The following is a 22130-nucleotide window of genomic DNA, read 5'->3' on the forward strand; positions in this document are numbered from 1 at the left end:
TATTGCTTTTGAATTATTTTTTTCCCCATACAGAGCATGTAATAGATATTTGTAATTTCTCCAAATTGATTACATTGTATATTTTGTATGTTTACATACACAGTACTTTAACTTATTAAAGAATATGTTGTTAATTGATATGTTTTGTTCTATCAAGTTAGTGTTGATTATTAACAACCATACATATAGCTTTTCCCCAGCACATCTATGCCCTTAAATTGGTCCTTCAGATCTTCTAAGGGTGTACCCATTGCTTCTGTAATGGACACACCCTCTCCCTTTCTTTCCTTCTACATGTCTCAGTATCACAGACTGATGCAGAGAACTAGGTCTCTGCATAATGTGTCCCAAATATACTAAGTTGATCAAGATTATTTGTGTCTCAAGTGAGAAAAAAAAATCATTATCTGCATGATTTTCATCTTTGTATTTCAGTACATAGTAAATACTTCTTCATAGCATATAAATGTCTTTTGCAAAGCCTTCATTACCAGTGTTAGTCTATAGTATATTCCTTGATTGAAAGTTCCTTCCCTATTGACAGTAAATCTTAAAAGATATAAACTGTTGGCAGTTCAGCAGTTTGAATCCCTAGTGCTGTGTAATAGAGTGAGCTCTAGTTACTTGTCCCAGCTTCTACCCAGTGGTGAAATTCAATTTATTTATTTTTTTACTACCAGTTCTATGGGAGTGGCTTGGTGGGCATGGCAGGGAAAGGATACTGTAAAATCTCCAGTCAGAGGTGGTATTTGCCAGTTCTCCGAACTATTCAAAATTTCTGCTACCGGTTCTCCAGAACTGGTCAGAACCTGCTGAATACCACCTCTGCTTCTGCCTACCTAGTAATTTGAAAGCATGTCAAAACGCAAGTAGAAAAATAGGAACCACTTTGGTGGGAAGGTAACAGAGTTCTGTGAGCCTTTGGCGTTTAGTTATGCTGGCTACATGACCATGGAGACATCTTCGGACATCGCTGGCTCTTGAGCTTTGTAACGGTGATGAGCACTGCCCCCTAGAGCTGGAAACAACTAGCACATATCAGTGCGAGAGGAACTTTTGCCTTTACCTTATCCATCACTTCAGTACTTGCATTGCCAATTCTAAGGCTGGTTGTTATACCTGATGTCAATTTTTTCATCTTCTGCAGAACTTATTTCCATTTTGTGTATTTTTTGTATATCTTAGTCCCAATTTTCGGTGTGCTTTCTATTTGGTTTTCTTTAATAAAACTTTCAGAACATCCGTGTAATTAGCATAGATCAGGTCCATTCTTCAACTCTAAACTATTTTTTTTCCAAATCAGCTTCCCTCAAGCTCTCTCTCTCCCTCCCTCCCTCTCTCATTCTCTCTCTTTCTCTCTCTCCCCATATATATGTGTGTTGAGTAAATAAGAATAGAGCATGCAGCCTTATCTCATTAATTTTCAAACCTCGAACCAGTCTATTTCACCTTGTTCCATCCAGATTGTGTCTTCCTGTTTATATGTGCATTTCACATGAAGTCAATGAAATGTTTTTGTATTTTCATTTCCCAAAGCACGTTTCATGAGTATTGTTGCATGCCTTACATATTTTGTATGCTTCGGTTTCAGAAATGGTGATAATACAAAGGGAAGAAATCAGAAAATCATACATTTTTTCTCGATTAGAATTTTTTCCATCTTTCATTGTATTGATTTATCACGGGACTACAATTTCACATAATTCTCAGAATAGTAGGTTGCTGTTTCATCAAGTACACTGTACTCAAAGTCTCTATCTTATACTAGAATGAAATGGTTAGGTTTTATACAAAATATGAATTTAGATTCAGTCAAACAATGATATCAGATGCAAGGGATATATCAGAGACAGAAAGAAAAATAATGTACAGAATGGAAAGATGTATTAAAATAGGATTAAAATGGATCCTTCTTTATAAAACAATTTTGGTATGTATAATAATGACCAATTACTCAGAATCATTCATACAGCAACAAGTAGATGTTTCCTAAGCATTTCATTTCAATTTTCAGTACTACTGTAACATATACTATCAGTGATTCTCAAATATATTATGTAGCTGTAGATCATAAATGTTTAGCTTAAATTAATCATCACAGCTGGTTGCTTTAATCTGATATTTTATAGTATAAATGTTCCAACAGTTTCAATGAAACCAGACACTTTGAAAAAGAGGAAGAATTTAGGTTAGCCTCAATGTCTTCTGATCTTGGGCATTGTTTATTTGTTTATTACATTGGTACATTTCACAAAGTTTGATTTATTGAACAATAGAATAATATGATTCAAGTGACCGCAACCACACATACATAATAAATGAGATTTCCATTGTAGGGTTTTTTTTTTACTTTTTTCTTTGACTTTACCAGTCCTTCATTAAAAAGAATTGCCTTAAATGTTAATGTCAAAAATGTAACAGTGGGAATTTTTATTGTAATTTTGTATGCTTATTTCTTGTTAATGGAGACAGTAAGTCTAATAGTGGAAACAATGTGGGCTTGCAATCACTTGTTTGTAAACTGACACTTTTATCTGAAAATAGAAAAATTTAAACTATCTAAAGTATTAACGCCACTTTGTTGCTCTCTTTATAAGGAATCAATGAAGGTATGTATTTATCTCAATTAAACGAACTACCCTGATAGAAAACATGTTGTCTGTCTGTCTGTGCTTCTATCTGACAGAGGTATCATTCCAGGTTGCCCAATTTTCTCCTATGATTTGTTGTAGCCACCCTATCCACTGCTATTTATACACAGGCCTGCGTGTATATCAAAGAAGAACAATCCCCATCTTTATTCAGCCTTATGGGTTTTTGGACCTGCATCGAAAATAAATACAGTATATTTCTAGCACCAGTGTTTCTGAAATGCTGATTGAAATTACTTTTAGGATGGTCTTAAAGCAATATTTTTGCAGAAGCATTTTGCTACCCTTGCATTAATTTTAAATGTAATTTTAAAGTTAGAGCAATGATCAAAATATTTAACTTTATTCTTTGATGCCAACTATCACTGCAGGTCATCACAGTCTGTTATCCTGACTTCTAAATGATCCATTGATCAAGTGTCATTTCTTAGAATTATACCTTAACTTATTTTATAAAACAAGAAGACTTGAAAGTAGTCACAGGATGGCATTCTTGGGCTGGGCAGGGAAAAAGTATGATGTAATTTATTTTCAACTAAAAAAACAAACAAACCCAGAAATCATAAAAAGGAGTGACAGTATTTCTTTCTACCTTTCACAGATATTTCAGCTAAATTTAGAACTGGTCCAGTGAAACTCACGAGTCCCTTATTTCTGCTGACTTCTGCTGACATGGGAGAAGATAATTTATGTGAAAAAAATTCCCTTGCCTCAGAATATGGCAAATAGTTTAAATGTTTGAGAAATAGGAATTAGATTTCTTATGGAACTGTACTATAAATGGAATTGTATTAAAATCTTCACAGTTGTTAGAGGTGTAGTTTGTTTGTCGGGTGTAGCTCCCATAAGCTTCACATTTCTAAGGTTTGTGATAATTAAGCTCAAGAGAAGAAAATTGTGCATTTCTTCATCTAAAGGCCATTCCTCCAGGAAACCTTTAAGAATTGGAAATATCAATCAGTTTTTCAGTATTTTTAACCAAGGGGAAATGTTTGCAGAATTCTTTAGTTATTAACAGAAGAGAACTGTCACTTTAAAAGGAATGAAAATAAGTAGAGAATCGTGGAACAAGACATTAATGGATTCAGCAGGGAATATTTAAGTTCTTAACAATTAAACAAGATTACTGCTCATAGATGATTTTTATGAAGTATAAGGGAATAATATTTAAGATGTTTTTTTTTGTGGGTGCTCCTTGTAGATAGTAGATTGTAGATTCTTCACAGATCTTTTTTTATCTGATAAAATCTATTCACTACTTGTTTTATTAACCCCTGAAGATTCTATACAATAATATTTCAATCTTTCTTCAACAATGAATATTTTAGACTTGGGAAAGAACATTAGGGAGAAAATGTAAGTTTCCAAAGAAGAGCGCTAAGAAAATATTGGATGTTGTGGCCATCTTTTCTACCAATCTCTGAGGCCAGCTTCTATAAAAAGAGGGCTATACCTGAAGGATGCTTCATTACAGTGGCAGAAAGTATGGTAACTTTTCCTTCTTGGTTATCATTGTTCTAAAATATATATAGACAAATGGGTAAGCAATCATAGCTTTCGCTCCATTCCCACAAAATCTGTTTTGATCCCACAGAATTTGTTTCAAGTATGTTATACTTGAAATCCATATTTTCATGTTTTCAGTTTGCTGATAATGCCTCAGTCCTTCCGCTCCTCTCCATACATCTTTCTAAATTTTATGGATCATATTCAGGTGCTTTTGTGGCTCATATATTTCTTTCATGGTATTGAACAAATGGTGCACGACCATATTTCACACAAAATTCAAACATCTTGCCTGCTGCCAAGAGCCCCACAGATTGACTTGTTCAGGATGCTATTGGTAGTCAAACCATTGTCATGATGTAGTCTATTGTACAATGTTCAAAAGGTTTTTGCTTTTTCCCTAGCTAGACAAAGCTCCTTCATCAAATGCACAGATCCCCAAAGCATTGCAGCATATGGTTCCTACAAATGGAAGTCATTCAAAGTTAATGGAAGCAATTACTGGGATTAATTTGCCTCCTTGAATACTCATTTGCCTCCTTGAAACTTACACAAATGTGAGGAGACTTTCTTGCTAAATCTGCTTCAACACTACTTTTGGCCAGCATGTTAAGGGCTGACACTGTCTCCATTTCTGATGACTTTGTCCTCTGGTTCCCATCAGTCCTTACTTGACACATTGAAATTGAGTCCAAGGACTGGATGGTAGCTAATGTCTCTTCTCACATTAATGAATCAGCTAAATTCCTATAACTTGAAATAGTTGTGATTTACTCTTCTGAATCCAGTGTGTGTATCCTTTGCCTCTCAATCCTGTTAGTTTCTTCCAGGTGACTTGAAATTTAAACTTCAAATGATTAATTTCACCAAGTTCCTACTGCCTTTTCTACTGTTAAATGAACTATGGGTTTATATTACTTGTTACAGTTGGATTGTTCATTAATTCCAGGTCCTTCATTTTCTCTAGGACATTCAGGGCAGAAGGAAAATATAGTCATTATAATTTACTGTTCGTTTAAAGATGAGACTACTTCATGGCCCTAGGAATATTATCGTACTCTTCTTGTCACTTCCCTTAAAAACATGTTTCACAACAGTGGACACAGGGAATCAAAGAGGGAATCATGTCTCATAACTGTGATGGTGTTCATAGTTCATATACAATATTTTCACCATGTCCATAAGAGTATCAAAGGACCAAAATTAAACCCCACTGAAGTTCTAGAAAAATAAATCCCAGTCCAATTCTGAAATGGTCAATTTATTTATTTGATGTTAGTCCTTCTATAAGGTTCATTATTTAGTTATTATATAGAGGCTAAACAAAGGTCAGAAGTACAATTCCAGTTAACATTTCTTACTATGTCAGTAATTCAACTTGACCTAAATGGTCAAACTTTAAAGTATACCACTGTTTGATGTTTCTCCTTCTATGGCTTGATATTTTCTCTAGAAGCTTTTTAGATATCCTTGCTAGTTCTGAAGACCATCAGCTCCTGTTACTGTCTATAAAGCAAGACAGGAGAGGGAAAGAGGAGGGGAGAGAGAGAGAAGGAGAGGGAGGGAGGGAGAGGAAGAGATTACATATTGGCTGCAAGTGTTCTGCAAGTTAAGCAACACTTGTGGCATTTGTGTACTAGTTTTCTGATGTGAGCCAAAACACTGCTTCTTTTCCCAATCACAATATGTGTTATTGGAAAGGAAGAAAATAAAGAACACGCTAAGTTCTAAGAAGAAAAGAAGTTTGAGAAAACCAAAACACTGTGTATAGAGACAAGTGTGAGTGTTTAGTTTTATTGATGATGTGTGGAATACAGGTAGTGCTCAACTTATGATGACAATTGATCTCAAAATTTATGTTGTTAAGTGAGAAATTTGTTAGGTGAATTTTGCCCCATTTTGAAACTTTTCTCACCAGTTGTTAAATTAGTCACACAGTTGTTAAATGAATCTGGTTTCCCCATTGACTTTGCTTGTCAGAAGGTTGCAACAAGTGATCACATGATTCTGGGACACTGCAACCATCGTAAATATGAGTCAGTTATCAAGCATCCAAATGTAAATCACATGACCATGGTGCAGCGGTCATAAGTGTAAAAAATGGTCCTAAGTTCCTTTTTAAAGTGCCATGGTAACTTCGAATGCTTACTAAATGAACTGTAATAAGTTAAAGACTATCTGTAGCCTGTCAAATTCTGTAATCTGTATCACAGAATAATGTATTCATGGTTTTCTGAAAGGAGTGGAGTCTGTAGTCTCCTTGACTTTGGATGATATCTTTAGGAAGTTTTGTAAGAGATTTAAGCAACAAGTTAAATCTTAAAAACAAATGAAAATATGAAGCAGAGCGAAAGGTCCTTGGAATGATTGCTGCTCCCCTTGGGACACCTAGCATCTGCCAATGTTGTTAAAAAGATGAAAATGTAAACAAAAACTATGCATATGTTTGAAAATTATTAGTTTTGACCTTTCCACCTTCCTACTTGCAGAAACACTCCAATTAAGGAGAATATGTAGGGAAAGTCTCAAAGGGTCCATCGGTTCAGCTCAAAAAAGATAACAGTTCTACAGAGGAATTACTGAGTCTGTCATCTGCACCTCTATAACTGTCGGGTTTGGCTCTGCAACGCAACAAGACAGACACAGATTTCAGAGTGTTGTAGCAGATCCTGCTTATGATTAAGGACACAAGACCATGAAGGGTTGGAGAACACAGGTTTATTTGCGCAAAAGGTTCAGAGCATTAACATGACAAATTCCGAACCCCAGGCTATTCCCGAGGTGTTACTTTTATGCAGTTCACAGCCCTAACTTGTCCCAGGGCATTTCTCTCATCAAGCTATACCATGACCTATGTACTACAGAATGGAGAAGTAGTCCTAATTAGTCATTTTTGCACAATTTAGCATACACGTGTCTATCTCACACCATTTGTTATTTTACATACCCACCCTTGCCATAAAGCTTGTTACAGAAAATATCTAGTTCATAGATCATTATGCTTATACTTAGATTCAGCAAGTCTTCTGGTTTTTGCAACATAAAATTCAACTTCTATAATATCTGCAATATAAGCCAGAGAACTTCTGCTAATTATAAAAATACTTTTCTGGTAATTTTCCATTCAGCTTCAATCCCCCCTTTGAAACTTCACCTAAATCATCAGATTACTGTGGAGTTTCATACATTGGGGAAATTTCCTCCACCTTTCTGAGCATTAACATGGTTTATGGCCATATACACAGGATGTTAAATTAAACTGTTTACAGGTTTCAGGTTTCCTAATCCTAGCTAACAGACTTCCTTCTGCTGTCAAACATTGTGTACATGGTCTTTTCTCAATCATTATTTGATGTGTTTTTCGACTTTTACATGGCCCGTTCCCTTCCATGGGATTCTAGACAAATGTATCTTTTCTTTTATGTACATTGAGAGCATTTGCACCAAGATAAAATCTTCGTGTGTCTAATCACACTTGGTCAATAAAGAATTCATTCATTCATTCATTCATTTGTAGAGGATCCCTTTAAACCACAGATTTTTTTCTCATTTGTATTATGCATAACTAGAACATAGAATCATAGGCCTTGGAAGGGACCTCAAAGGTCTTCCAGTTGAACCCTCTGCTTAAGTCAGAAGACCTTTGGCAATCACTGTATATTTTTGAAAACCTCTTGGTTTTCAAAGCTCTAGGAGGCAAGCTATTCCATTGATTGCTCTCACTGTCAGAAAATTTCTCCTTACTGCTAGGTTGGATCTCTCTTTAACAAACTTCCACTCATTACTTCTTATCCTGTCCTCTGGTGCTTTGGAAAATATCCCAATCCTCTCTTCTCTGTGACAGCTCTTCAAGAACTGGAAGACAGTTATTATATCCCCCGCTAATCCTTCTCTTTGAGACATACCTAGCTTCCTCAAGCATTTATCATACAATTTAGCCTCCAGACTCATTATCATCTTTGTTGTTCTTCTCTGCACACTTTCTAGGGTCTCAGTATCTTTTTTGTATTGCGGTGCCCAGAACTGACCTCAGTATTCCAGGTGTGAACTCACTCATGCAGTATATCATTTCTTGTGATCTTGATGTTATCCCTCTGTTGGATGCAGCTCAGGACTGCAATGTATTTGTAGTTCTTGAATATTGTGCATGTTAAGTCAGCTACCAATATGCCTTTTGTTTTTATCTGTCCAAAGGTTTCCTCTGAATTTCTTGGTGGCTTGCTCTTCTGGAACAAGAATTTAAGCTGCATATAAAGAAATGATTGCTTTGAGCTGAGCTTGAATCCTGTTTATATTTTCTTTGCAATTTGTCACTATGTTCTTGTGGATTTTTTTTCACTTCTGCCTAGTCTAGTTTAGGGCCCTTGGTTAACTGTTAGCTCAGAAGCAACTTTGAATCTTCCAAGATATTATCCCTGAGGGAAGCAACCTAGAATCTTCCAAGATCTTAACCCTGAGGGAAGCCTCACAGTGACAATTTGGAGGTAAATTCAGTAAATGCTTATTCAGACACACTTTTCAGCCACTGCAGAATTCATTATAATTGTACAACAATTGCACAAACATCCCTCTTCTGAAGGATGTGCCATTTAATGTCTTTCATTCCTTTTAATCCTTTCCAGTGCACATAGGTGACCTTACATTTCACTTAAAGTGATTGATTTCATCAAGTTCCTAATTTTTTTTTTCATATTAGCTTGGAGTGTGTACAATTGGGTTCTAACTCCTGTCTATTAAAATTTGCCAAAGCAGAGTTGAATCTATCTTCAGAGAGGAGAAAAAAAAAATGGACTGAAATATGGGGTAGATGGTGGACATTGATTCATAGGATTCATTTATATCTATGGTCTTTATAGAAAGCCTTTATTAAAAGATTTGCCATCGCTTTTAGTTTTACATGGGGCCATTGTTAATGATATGCTGCTGGGCAGTCTTCGCATGAAACTTGCTGCCAAACTGATTGTGCTAATCAAATATGCCTCACACTAAGTTACTTGGACATGTCTCTGCAACTAATGGCTGAATTCTATAATCTGTGATCTATAATTCTACTTAACTCCCAATTAGTGCTTTTAGTTTCAATTCAAATGGTTTCAAAACAATGGTGTGCTTCTTCTTCTTTTCCCTGTGTTCTTTTGGGAATGAATGTGTCAGCTCTGTAGCTGTGATATATATTTATTTCACTGTGCATCATGTGGTTCTAACAATATTTGTAACCTCTATCATTAACAACTGCACAAGTCTCAAGTATAATATTATAATACATTAACTGCATTTAGATCAGGCAGACATTAAGTAGTTGTATAATTACATTATGTAATCCAATGCAAATAAAGAAGAACCAAATTTTAAGAATATTTACATTACAGGTAATAATTGATCAGTTTTAACACCATTTTGTCTAATCAGCTTCTTTCAGTGAGTATTTCCCATGTGGCAAGATGGGCAGCTAATAAATTTTATAGTAAATACATTGTATTTTCCATATAATAATAACAATACTAATAACCCTCCAAAGAAGGGGTGTACAATTAATTTTCCCAAATGAGGAACAGGGACTGTTGTGCAGGACTGAACCAATAGCTGTTCAGCTCTTCACAGGGGCTGTGAAGGTCTGTAGGCACACACCCGTGCACAAACACAAAATAAAATAAAAATAGCAGTCACCTTCAAAATAAAAAAAATCCATATGGGCCAGACAGGGCCAGATGTCGCTCAGGATCCATAGAATGGCCAGGTCTAATCCAAAGGAGCAAGACTTTCCCCCAGTAGAGGCTACATACTCTTGTGATGCTAAGGGTTCTGATGAACATGTGAAACCAGATAGATAACTGAAGATTGAAACTAAATCTGTTCACCCCCAAAAACTATTTCAATATGATAGAATAAACAATTTGAATTTCATGCCGGATTGACTGTCACTCTGATAACAGAAGTTGTATTGCATTTTGTAGCTCCTAGGTGTTGAAAAATGTGCTCAACTCTCTCTTGGTTAGAAAACTAAGCCATGGAACTGACAGACTATTTGAAGGAAATTGTTATTGTTGTCTTGCTGGAAACACCAAGGTGTTTCTAGGGTTAAATAATCAACCGGTAACACTATTGCCCAGGTTTGGATTCCTTTCATGTCCTCAATAATGAGTGCTCCAAAGTTCAGATGGAAAATGTGATGGTTAATGGTAAATAATTTTGTTAGGAAGAGTGAGAGTTCTTTGCAAAGTTGTGACTTACTCTTGGTGGTATATCAATTTTTACTTAAGGGAAGCAGTACCCTGGCAAAGTTCTGGCCAGATTTGTGACATCCCCTGTCATTATGTAACAGAAAGAGTGGCAGAATCTGGTGTCAGAGTTAAAAGAAAGATCAGCCTAGAATTTCTACATAGCGACAAGTGAAGTAGTAATAACACTTAGATTTATATACTGTTCCATAAAGCTTTATAGCATTCTCTGAGTGGTTTCTTGTGTCAACATATTGTCCCCAACAATCTGAGTGCTCATTTTATTGACCTTGGAAGGACGAATCAACCTTGAGTCCATAACCAGAATTGAACTGAGTCAACCTTCTGCCCACAACCAGGATTGAACTCCTGGTTGTGGGCAGAGATAGCCTGCAATAATGCATTCTAACCACTGTGCCACCATGGCTCTTGAGTAGGTCCAACCTCTTGAATTCTCTTGACCTTTATCTAACGCCTGACAGGTACTAACTGGTTTCAATTCAAATGAGAAGATTCCTCTGCACAGGCATGAGTAGCAATAAATCAGTTTATTTTATAATTAATTATTTTTGTGTGATGCATCTCCTCTTCAAGGTGACTCTGGGAAGCTGTTTAAGTAGTCCTTCATGTGTGGATCTGATCTTTTGTATCTTACGGTTTATTTAGGGTGATTACTAAGTACCAAAAAGGTACTTAGTGTAAAAGAATGCAGGGCTTGGTTAAAAAGACATGGTAGTTCAAAGCCTTTTTTGTGGCATCATTTATATGTCTTCCTATGTTTGGGCATTCAGCAACTCGTTTTGTTTTTCATTGGGAGTTGATGCTAAAGTTGTTGGGCAGATGCTGTGCAAGTGCCAGTGGGGAGTTTCATGGATTTGAGTATTCCAGCTGATAAATGAGAAAGGTTGGCATGCACAATGGGAGTGAGTTGCTGATAATGTTTCTGTATTCTCTCACCAGTGCATCTTGCCTTCATAAAGTTGGTGGTGCTCTATGCTTCAGAACAGGAAATCAGCAAGCCGTATACATCCACTTATAACCCTCATGGTGTCATTGAGTCTGGTGTCTCACTTACTAATATGGCAGCTGGTAAGCCATACAGGGGCACAATTTTCACAAAGTGCATTCTAAACAGGAAGGAATTGGGAATTGGCAGTCTGCATGCACTAGCCAGGAAGAGGGGCAGTAGTTTGAGAGGGAGGAAGGGAGTGTGTGTGAGAGAAAGAATAGGAAGGATTTGTGATGGTGCTAACTCATAAGGATGGAAAACAAGATGGAACAGAATAGAGCTCATTATGCAACTGCGACTTTTGGAATTGCAAACACCTGCTTTCACTGTGATACACGAAATTCATTAGAAATGGTCACATGCATGTCTTCTGTTGCTTTCCTGGCCATATTGAGAATGACATGCAAATGATTGTTTCATTAATCATCTTAGTGGATAAAGCTATCTTAATGAGACTTAACCCAAAAGAATAAATATCTCTTCTCAAGCATGTGTGAATATAGCTGCTGGATCTATGCCATGTGTGTGTTTAATGGAACTTTGTGGTAATCGCACATTAATGCCAAATAATTAACCAGGGATGAATAATGTTGGTCAAATTACATTTCATATAAATAGTTCCAAATGATCATATAATATTAAGGATGCTTGAGGGATTCAGTCGTAGCAAGGATAAATACATGGATCAGTAGTTAGCCAGTTTTGATGTTCAAAATATTCATATAATTTTCTCAGTTAGGAAAAAAAGATATATCTATGTTTTTAAAGGAAATGTCTTTTGAAATATTATTTCAAAGTGTGTGTGTGTGCGCGCGCATGCGTAGATATGTGTGTGTGTATGTGTATGTATACATGTATATATAAATTTTTAAAAACTGTAGAAATCAAAAATAGAAACAAAAAGGAATAAAACAAATAGAAAATGCATAAAAAGAAAAAAAGAGAAAGAAGAAATATAGTAAACAAAAAGAAAAAAAGGACATGAACAATATTAGTAACTTATCTTAAAATACAACAAAAGATCTCTTTCCAAATTACATCTCTTATCTATCAATTAAATTTTATTTCATCCTAGACTAGCAAATAAAACAAGAAAATTACCATTGATTAGGGTAAAAAAGAAAAAAAAAGTTTCTAAAATATCTAAGGATTAGAAAAGAAATTATTGCATACTGTATAAATTATAGAACAATACTTAGCTGTAGTCAAAGAAATAAAGTCAGATTGATCTGTTAATAACAACTTCAGATAAAACAGATCAGAATGAAATCCCTTAAGTGACAGCTGGTGAGAGGGCACTGAATCTAGCCAAGGATAAAACCCTTTCAAATTTGAAAACTTTATGTAAATGTGGAAAATATTATGTATCTGGCTGGTTGAAGATGCCATGCAGAGGGGTTCAGAAAGATGTTTCTAGATAGAACTGATAAATCTACTTGTAATTCTAAATCAATGACTCACTGTTTGAGACCAGCTAATGTGCATTCATAACTCATCAGGGTGATTGCTACTCATGAAAAGCCATAAGTAGCAGTTTTGGCATATATTGCTTGGCATCAGGAAGGCTATCGGTCATCATTAAAGGGACTAAGCTAGATGAAAAAAAGGACAACTTAAGCCAATTTGAGAAAATGAAAATACAGTTAGAAGTTTCTATTTTAAATAGACCAGCTTCATGGAAAAGCACCATACTCAGAATGCAGAACTTGCAAAATTGATCTAAAAAACTTGGATTGCACTTAAAAAAAAAAAGGTTGACCAGCAGAAGACCAACTCAACTCTAAAAAGGAGCTAACCTTAGGTTTCAGCAGAAAAGAGGTATTTGTTTGGCTCCTTTGGAGATGTAGAAGCATTGTAAACCCGACAATGTATTTTTGTGCATTTAAGGTAACATCATCAGCATGGAATTTACGTAGTATGGAAAACAGTTCCCAGATATATTTAAAGGTCTTTACCTGCCTTATTGAATGATTATTTAGCCATCTAATGTATGCTTTAGGTACCTAGCAAAAACTGCAGCCTTAGTTTTATAGTAATTAATTTCTAGATGTTCTTCTTGACACTGCTCAACAGGTATATGGAGCACATGTTTCAAGCCAACAGAGAAGCAGCATCTACATACAAAAGAACAAGAAAATGTCTATTTGCCAATTTTTGTAGGTGAAAAGATAGACTATTGAATTTGTCTATAAGGGAATTTATATAGATTAGAAAGGCTAGAATATATACTTATCTCATTCCCTCTTGAAGGAGTTTTCTTGGTGCTGTATCCTTTGTACATTACATCAAGTCTTAATCTAGGAGTTTTCACTTAACTTGTATATAAGTAATATTTTATCAACTGAGGAAGAGTTTAATCACCTCAATATAGTTAACAATATAGGTGAATAGGGAAGCCAAAATGAATGAAAACCAAGTAATTTAAATCTTTGTGAATGATCTTTTGTTTATAAACAAAAAGTCAAAGCTTCATTGTTCAGTTCCAGTCAACAAAAGTCCATTAAGGGTTACTAGAGGTCATAACGTCTATTTTAACGTTGATCAAATAAAGCTTCTTTATGTTCAATTTATTTTTAATGATCTTTAATTCCTTCAAATAAAATCTTAGAATTTTATTCCCTTTCGTGTTTTTCTTTGTCCCTTCTCACAAAATCTTTCAAAAGTTTAACAAGACTCTTTTGTAAATCCAATATAGGAAAATTATCCAGGATTACTCTCTTGGTTGGATATTGTGTATCCTTTTTAATTATTAAGACATCAGCTAGTTTTGTTCACATACTCAGTGTAGCATTTTTTCATATCATTCTTATAGCCTGTCATTTTCAAACACAATTTCAGATCTGTCTCAGACTTGCCTAGTACTAGTTCCTGTTTCCTTTTAAACATTTTTTAAAACATAGATTATCTATAATGGCAGACACTGTTAAAATTGATTTCTGGTCTATTGTAAACAAATATTATTAGTTACATTCAATGTTAATGTATTTTGCTCCATTCTGTATCAATAAATCATATTTAAGTGTTTCTTTCATCCTCATCTTTAATTCCTCCTGGTTCCCTCTAGTGTCCTTTCCTATCATTTTTAAACAATTCACAGCAACAGCACCTTCCTATGGGAAGGATTTTTATTATTAATTTCAAAACCTATTTTAAATCTACTTGGACCCTTCATCCATTTGTAACTTTCCAAAATCAATATTCTAATCACTTTTGCTGTTTATGTTAAAACAAACAACAGTCAACTTGTATTTAAAACCTCTTTTGCTAAGAATGGAAGGAAAATCACCCAGTCTTATATAACTTGTTGATCCAACGATTCCTAATAACTGCAAAGCAGATAACAAATCATTTTTGTCAGTTGATTAGACAAGGAAGTCTATTCCAAGTCTATTGTCCATAAACATGTGGTTTTAGCAAGGTAGTTATTCCCTCTTCTCCTGGAACTCTAAAGCTACCAGAGCAGTCGTGGTATTCTAAAAATTTTACTACCAATTATGTGGGTGTGGCTTGGTGGGTGTGGTGTGGCTTGGTGGGTGTGGCTTGGGCATGGCAACAGAAGGATACTGTAAAATCCCATTTCCACCCCATCCCACTAACCTGCTTTCCAGCTCTGTTCTCCTGTGCGGGGCAACAAAAGAAGACCCAGCTGATCAGCTGGGAGTTGGGAGCCAGAGAATAGATGGGGGCGAATCCAGCCAGAGGTGGCATTTACCGGTTCTCCGAACTACTCAAAATTTCCACTACTGGTTCTCCAGAACCTGTCAAAACTGGCTGAATACCATCTCTGCACCAGAGACCATTGTCTGGCAGACTCCTCGGAGGGAGCACTTGTGGGTGATCTCAAGTCCTCTCCCTGTCTGGAGAGGGAGAGGGATATGAAGAGCCGGTCTACTCATAAGCTGTTCATTCTGCTGCATTTGTTGGCGATCCTCTCAGCCATTTCTTTCCCGGAAGTCCATTTAGAAATGTTATGATGATGATCATTCAAATGTATAATTAAATCTGTAGTAGAATGCACATTTTATGGAGTAAAACATAAATTAGTAAATTAACATAGAGACAGAATGCAAGAGATTTATAAATGGGCATATGCAAATAATTAAAAACAAAATAATTCATATATCTCTCAGTAATTTGTCAGTAAAACTTAGGTGCTTAATGAATTTTATAATTAAGTTTAAGAGAAAAAACATTTAAAGCTGAAATAGAGGAAAGTATGCATTGCAAATAATGGTCAATATGGGTTGTTGTTGTTTCTTTATCTTTTCTCCTGATTTTTAATTCACATTTGTCTTTCCTAATTTTAATTCACTTTTGATTTCTATTTTTCTTGGGTAAACAAATGGAACAATGGGTAGATAGATAGTTTGGTGCATGTAAAACTCTATTAGCATCTGCAAAGAATATTATGTGTATGTTTAAGGTAAAGGTTCCCCTCGCACATACATGCCAGTTGTTTCCGGCTCTAGTGGGCTTTGCTCATCTCTGCTACAAATCCAAAGAGCCAGTGCTGTCCAAAGATATCTCTGTGGTCATGTCGCCGTCATGACTAAATGCCGAAGGCGCATGGAACGCTGTTACCTTCCTACCAAAGTGGTTACTATTTTTCTACTTACATTTTTACATGCTTTTGAACTGTTAGGTTGGCAGAAGCTGGGATAGGTAAAGGGAGCTCACTCTGTTACACGGTGCTAGGGATTAGAACCGTCAAACTGCCGACCTTTCTGATCGACAAGCTCAGCACCTTAGCCACTGAGCCACCACGTCCCCAATGTGTATGTTTACAAGGTTATTTTTAACTCTTACGTTATTTTGTTAGAAAATGGTCCTTTGTGTCACTCCATGGTAACTTTATCTTAATGTTGACAATTTATGATTTATGACCTTACCATCTACCTAAAACTATTTTTGCATTAGCAAAATAATATCAGAAGAGTACATTCTCTCTTGAAAATATTCACTTTTTTCCTCGTGCTTGTTGTAGTGGGATATTTTCCCCTTGGGATAGAGGAGTGGGTTAAGTTTCTTTGAGAATGTTAAGAAAATCAATTTGGCATGACTGACCAGGAATATATATCTTATTTTTCTCCACAGGAAAAAGCTCAGCATTTACAGAGTGTGCTTGTCTCTCAAGTAGATAAATCCACACAGACTGAAGTTGTAGGCCACGATGTAAGTAACCACACTTTACAGGGATTTCTCTCATTTATCTCCTGAATTAATATTTAAATCTCTACCCACCTCTTTTTTCTTGCCACTTCTGTGCTTGTGCATTATTGTAAAAGTGGGCCACCTCATTCATCTTTTCCTCTTAAATGATTCCTAAATACCTTCTGCAACTGAAAAAAAAAATCTATGTTTGCTGGCACACTATGCTTCAGTAATTATATGTTTTATCAACTGCCTTCTTCTATTCTCTAAATTTGCTCTGAGGTAAACATGAGAAAATTTACCAGCAGAATTTGAAATCATTCTATAGACATGTTTGTTTACTTGCTTGTCAATAACCGGATGAACTTATTATGCTTGTAATCATCAGAAGCTCAAATCATTTTCTTTTCTCAATCTTATTTTATAAAGAGTTTTAGATTCATATTTTAATCATTGGGTCTCAGTGGGGAATATTGTTGGTAATTTAACCGAAAATTGGTTTTCCCTGGTGAGAGTATGAACTGTGACTATTAAGAAAATGTTCATGTTGGTGGAACAGTTAAAAGGCTCTTAGTTTCTCCTTGCTTCCCCTTTAGAATCTGCCTTCAAACAGTATCGGTAATCAAAGTTTGGAGAGAAAACCTAAAACAGAATTATTGTTTACTTAAAGAGCATCCAGTTGTTGTCTGCTGCTTTTTGGTATCCTCAGTCTAAAGTAAATGTCTGACCTTTGATGTTAGCTCTGTCCTTTGATGTGGATTGCTGTCTTCTGTTTACTTGTACAGAATTTCTCTTTTTCACATTTGGAGTGAACTGCATGGAATAGCTATGTGTGGATTGGTGGGGATTTTTTGTTTGCTTGTTTGTTTTTATGGGGATTTTTTGTGTATAATGTTCATTCAATTTAAAGGATTACCTTTTCATTAAGACACAAGAGAATTGGAGGACATTTTATCTTAGCACTCTGTCCACATGGGAAAATATATCACCTGCATATACCAATTTTTACCTCAGCATTCATTTGTGGGGTTGCATCATGGATTTGATTGTTCACGCTTGGATCATTTTTCTATCTTATCAGTAGCTACCAATGATAAAGGTCTATAAAAATATATTTTTCTATAATTTCAAGAAAATGACATGTATATATTTATTATACATACATTATATCTCTGCATTATATCTGTATAAAAGTTCTGTAAAACAATATTAAAAACTGAACACAGTACATCAGAAAAAGCAATAAATTATGATAGCCAAGTGAACCAACAATTTTACAGTAAAACACAATAATAATAATAATAATAATAAATCTTTAACCTGCAGTCTGACTGAAATAAATAAATCAGAAGCAAAACAAGATTACTTCAGGAAGAATGTAATGGATCTAATTGGAAAGGAAATGTATAGGAAGCGCCATTACTGAGATAGAATTGATTTCCCCCCCATGAGTTTAAGATAACTGTTTTGCATTTATTATCCATTTTACATGTTCTGTGAATTCAGTGTGTTGCTTTCCTCATGTTTTCCTAAATCATCAATTAATTTAAGTAAAATGACCAGTTTTGCAGGGATTTTTAAGCTGCATGTTAAGTTATCTGGTTAACCAAATCGATACAGAAATTTCAAATCACCAATGGGAAGTCATTGTTACTGTGACTTTTCTATTATTTAAAATTGGTACTTTTTTTCTTTTTTCTTTTTTAAATGGGCCAGATGTACTTTGAGAGACTTTGTTGCTCTAGAACTAATTTTGATTCATTTGAAAAAGGTTGCCTGTTAAGCAGCTTATATAGGATATGTTGCCCATAGAGTTTTATTGTCTAGTTCAAAACAGTGGATGTTTAAAATCATGATGTCTTGAAGATGTTGGCTAACATGTGCTTTAAAGTTTTATACACTAAAATGAAACACAGTGGAGTTTTGTTATTTTCAGAAAGCTTTGAACAAATTCTTCCTTTAAAGAATGGATTCACAAGGTTGATATGCTCAGCTTTTGTTCACCCTGCATTTGGATTCATTTTGGTTTCTTATCAATGTACTTTTTTCAAATGATTATATTTCCATTTCCTACAAGAAAGAGATGACTTTAAGGGTACATTAGACATCAGAGAAAGGAAACCTCTAAATAAGCTAGATGTGGATAACTTAAGTTATGTACATTTAAAGTTTAGAAACAAGGTAGGTTTTTTTTTAATTATAGTTGTGTTCCAAGACTGAAAGACGTATTGAAATATTCACTACAATATACAATATTGTATGTAAAAGTTTGATCATTTTCCTAAAATCTGCATCATTAGTCCTCCCCTCCACCCACCCCAAAGTGGCTGCAAATGTTAGTAATCTCAGTGTTTGTATCCCAGACTAAAAATAATAATCTAGGCTACAAAATTTGATAAAGAGTGGTAGTAACTCAAATGAAGAAACAATTTTAACATAGTAAAACTGAGGGGAAAATGATGGGGTGGAGATGGAGAAAGGGCTTCATGTTTATCAAGTTCTAATACCACAACAAAAATGATTTAAAGACAAATCTAATTAGTCAAATTTCTGTGTTTATTCAGTAGCTATATATAAACATGAAAAGCAAAGCTGATTTCTTCAACTAGAAGTGTCAGTTTAACTTTCTTGTCCTTGCTTTATTTTATTTTTTTCAGAGATTGCTTCCATAGAAGATCTAGGTTTTATTTCTTTTTGGTCACTTGATTTATTAAAACATGGAGATTAGGGAAACCATTGGGTTTCACTGCATTGGATGGTGAAAATGCATGAATGTTACTTCAAGTTTTTCATGGGGAAACAGATGGGGAGATCTGTAATGCTTTTCTCATATCCATTTGTTTTTCTACTTCTACAGCTATGGATTTCTCACTTCACAATATGATGGAATATTTTGCTCTTATCTGTTGAAGTATTTGCTCTCAATTGTTACATGTGTTGTAGGGATTTTTTTTTTCTGAGATGGTTTAAGATGCATGCTCAGTTTGACTGTGTCCATTATGAACCACAAGAGTCAAATATGTGCTGTAGGCATGTTGAGGGGGGAAAAATAAGTGGTAGTAAATAGTTTCCGATAAAGTTACTTGTTGATGGTATTCTTGGAAGCTTTGTGGGTGGATTTGAGTCACTCACTGTCGCACCATCCCAATCTATCCCAGTTTGGGTTTTGTTTGGAGGGGAGGGGAGGGGAGGGGAGGGGAGGGGAGGGGAGAGAAAATCAGAGAAAAAAAATGTGTGCATTCTTTTTAACTCCTGGAGGAAAAATGCAAATAAATCTAATAAGGAAAAATCAAAACAAGCAAAGAATATTGGTTTGCTTCTGTGTCCCAGCCAAATTCTCTGACAATTAAAGGATAGCTATTCAGTGCTTTGTGCATCCATATGTGCGTACACTGGGAACATCTGAGTGTTTAAACCTATAAATGAAATTCTAAAATAGTCAAAAGTGTCTTTTTGCAGCCGAGCTCTAATTAACACATGCATTAGCACAGTTGCCACTGCTGTGCTTTCTGTCTGCTAATTTTTACTAAGTATTCCAAAATAGCTACTATTAGCAGGAGTCAACAACATGGCATCTGACAAATGGCTCCTCTAATCCTACAGATGTACACTGATTCAAGATTTACAGTTTTAACATAAGGAGGGGAAAAAACATAGTTGAATTTCTTTCTTCTTTCTTTTTTAACATAATTCACAAGCATAAAACAGCTCTTCTATAAATATAAGATTTGTGGAAAGATTCATAGGCAAGAGCTGACTATGATGGTTTCTCAGGATAGCCTGGATGATCTCATTTGGCTTAATATTCATAAAAGCCACAATACGACTTCAAACCAATAGAGAACCCTTTTCCTTGGACCCTTGAAATTGGAACTTCGTAGCCTATAAACACTGTGTGTCCCCTTCATTTATTTTGTCTGCAATTCCAGTTGTGTTATCTGCTAGTAAACATGGCAGCAAGCAGGCAATATATTCCTGTAGACTGTGCAGCATAAATCTCTTAAAGCTAATGAGCTGTTCAACATAATGTACAGTTCAGCTCTTTTTTTTTCTCTTTTCCCTGATGCCTGTAGCACATTTTCACAGCAAATTTTAAAGGCTGGATGAACTGATACACAGCATTCCCTAGAGGTTCCCTAAAATTCACTGGAACAGTTTGTCCTTCTCATCTGTTGGTCAGTGAACAAAATGTACTCCGATTCTCTTACTTGTTCCTCAGAGGAACCATCTGGATGTCTCTGGTATATTCCCAAAGGAGAGGGAGTTGGAGATGGGATGAGAGAGGGAGGGAGGGAGGGAGGGGGAGGAGAGAAAGAGAGAGAGAGAGAGAAATTATACACAGATGAAAAATGTAATGGGAGTGGGAGCAACTGTTTTCTTTAAAGCACCATTTTAAACTTTGACCACTTGGAATAAGAACCACCATGTTTTCCCCATTACACTGAGAATGAGATAATAAGAGAGTGAGTATACAGTTTGTCCTGAGTACAAGAGTATAAATCTCTTCTTATTACTGTAATAAAGAGTGGCCTCTTTTGTTATGCACAAGCTTGGTACATTTGTTTAACTCATATATTTATATATTCCAAATTTTGGGAACAGTCTCTGTTTCCAAACTGCTTTTCCATTTTTAAACCAGATTATTTTTTTAGATGTTGCTAAGTACAGAGAATGAATTTATCCAAGCAAGTTCAACAAATACACAAACAACCTTCAATGCTTCTCTTCTCCAAATCATTTTAGCAATATGAATATAATACTAATAATAAATATTAACCCAGTAATAATGTGGCTTCCATATATATTTATATTTCTTCTATGATTTTTTAGATTTCCATCATAGTGAAGTTGACAGCCAAGTTATATCTAAGCATTTTCTAAGATGTCCAACAAGCATTAAAAATATAGCCTTATCTTGATATCTTAAAAACATGCTTAATATCTATTGATTTATTAAAATATAGTCTTCCAAAACTTTATTTCAAGATTCTTGCAAATAATATCCACCTTAAAATATTATTTAATGTCTACTAAAACATACTGTACATTTATAATAATCCAAAACAAATTTTGTATCAAAGGTAAGTCAGGTAAATTAGAAGTTCCTAGTGCATTCTAGACTAAATATAACATCAAGAGATTATTTTAACCTTTCATAATGCCCTGTCTGTTTGAGGCAATCCCAGTTCCTTTTTAAACAATGTTTGGGTTGTTATTGTTTTCTTTTTTTAAAAAAAAAGCCTTGATTGAGAGTACGCCAATCTAAAGTATTAATTATCTTGTTAGTCCTGAAATTTTTAACAGGTAGTGGTGCTGATGAAGATGATCTACTTCTTTTTTTCAAATTAGGAACATATTAAAATACATTTTTTTTCATATGAATAAAAATCAAGATGGCATTTCCATCAGAAATTTTCCAAATTTCCCAAATATCCCTTGCAGCCTTTAATGCTAAAAATACTAAAGAGTTAGGATTAAAAGAGAAATCAAACTTATGCCATGATATTGGAAGGGTCATCTAATAATTTTTACATTGGGTCTGTAATGGTTATTGGACTTGGGATCTGTACAAGAATAGAGATAAAATTATATGGT

The 22130-nt window shown here is 35.0% G+C and overlaps 1 protein-coding gene across 1 annotated transcript in view; it reads left to right on the forward strand.

Annotated features, from left to right (window-relative positions):
- Positions 1–22130, forward strand: part of CCSER1 (coiled-coil serine rich protein 1) — a 448828-nt gene that overhangs the window by 113262 nt on the left and 313436 nt on the right. Inside the window, exon 5 of the mRNA XM_087936737.1 lies at positions 16479–16556. Within this exon, the coding sequence (XP_087792863.1) occupies positions 16479–16556 (78 nt within the window). The remainder of the gene's footprint in view (positions 1–16478; positions 16557–22130) is intronic.

Source organism: Pseudonaja textilis, chromosome 6 (assembly GCF_049901715.1).
Source record: "Pseudonaja textilis isolate UNSWEBS1 chromosome 6, rPseTex1.2, whole genome shotgun sequence".
Taxonomy (NCBI): domain Eukaryota; kingdom Metazoa; phylum Chordata; class Lepidosauria; order Squamata; family Elapidae; genus Pseudonaja; species Pseudonaja textilis.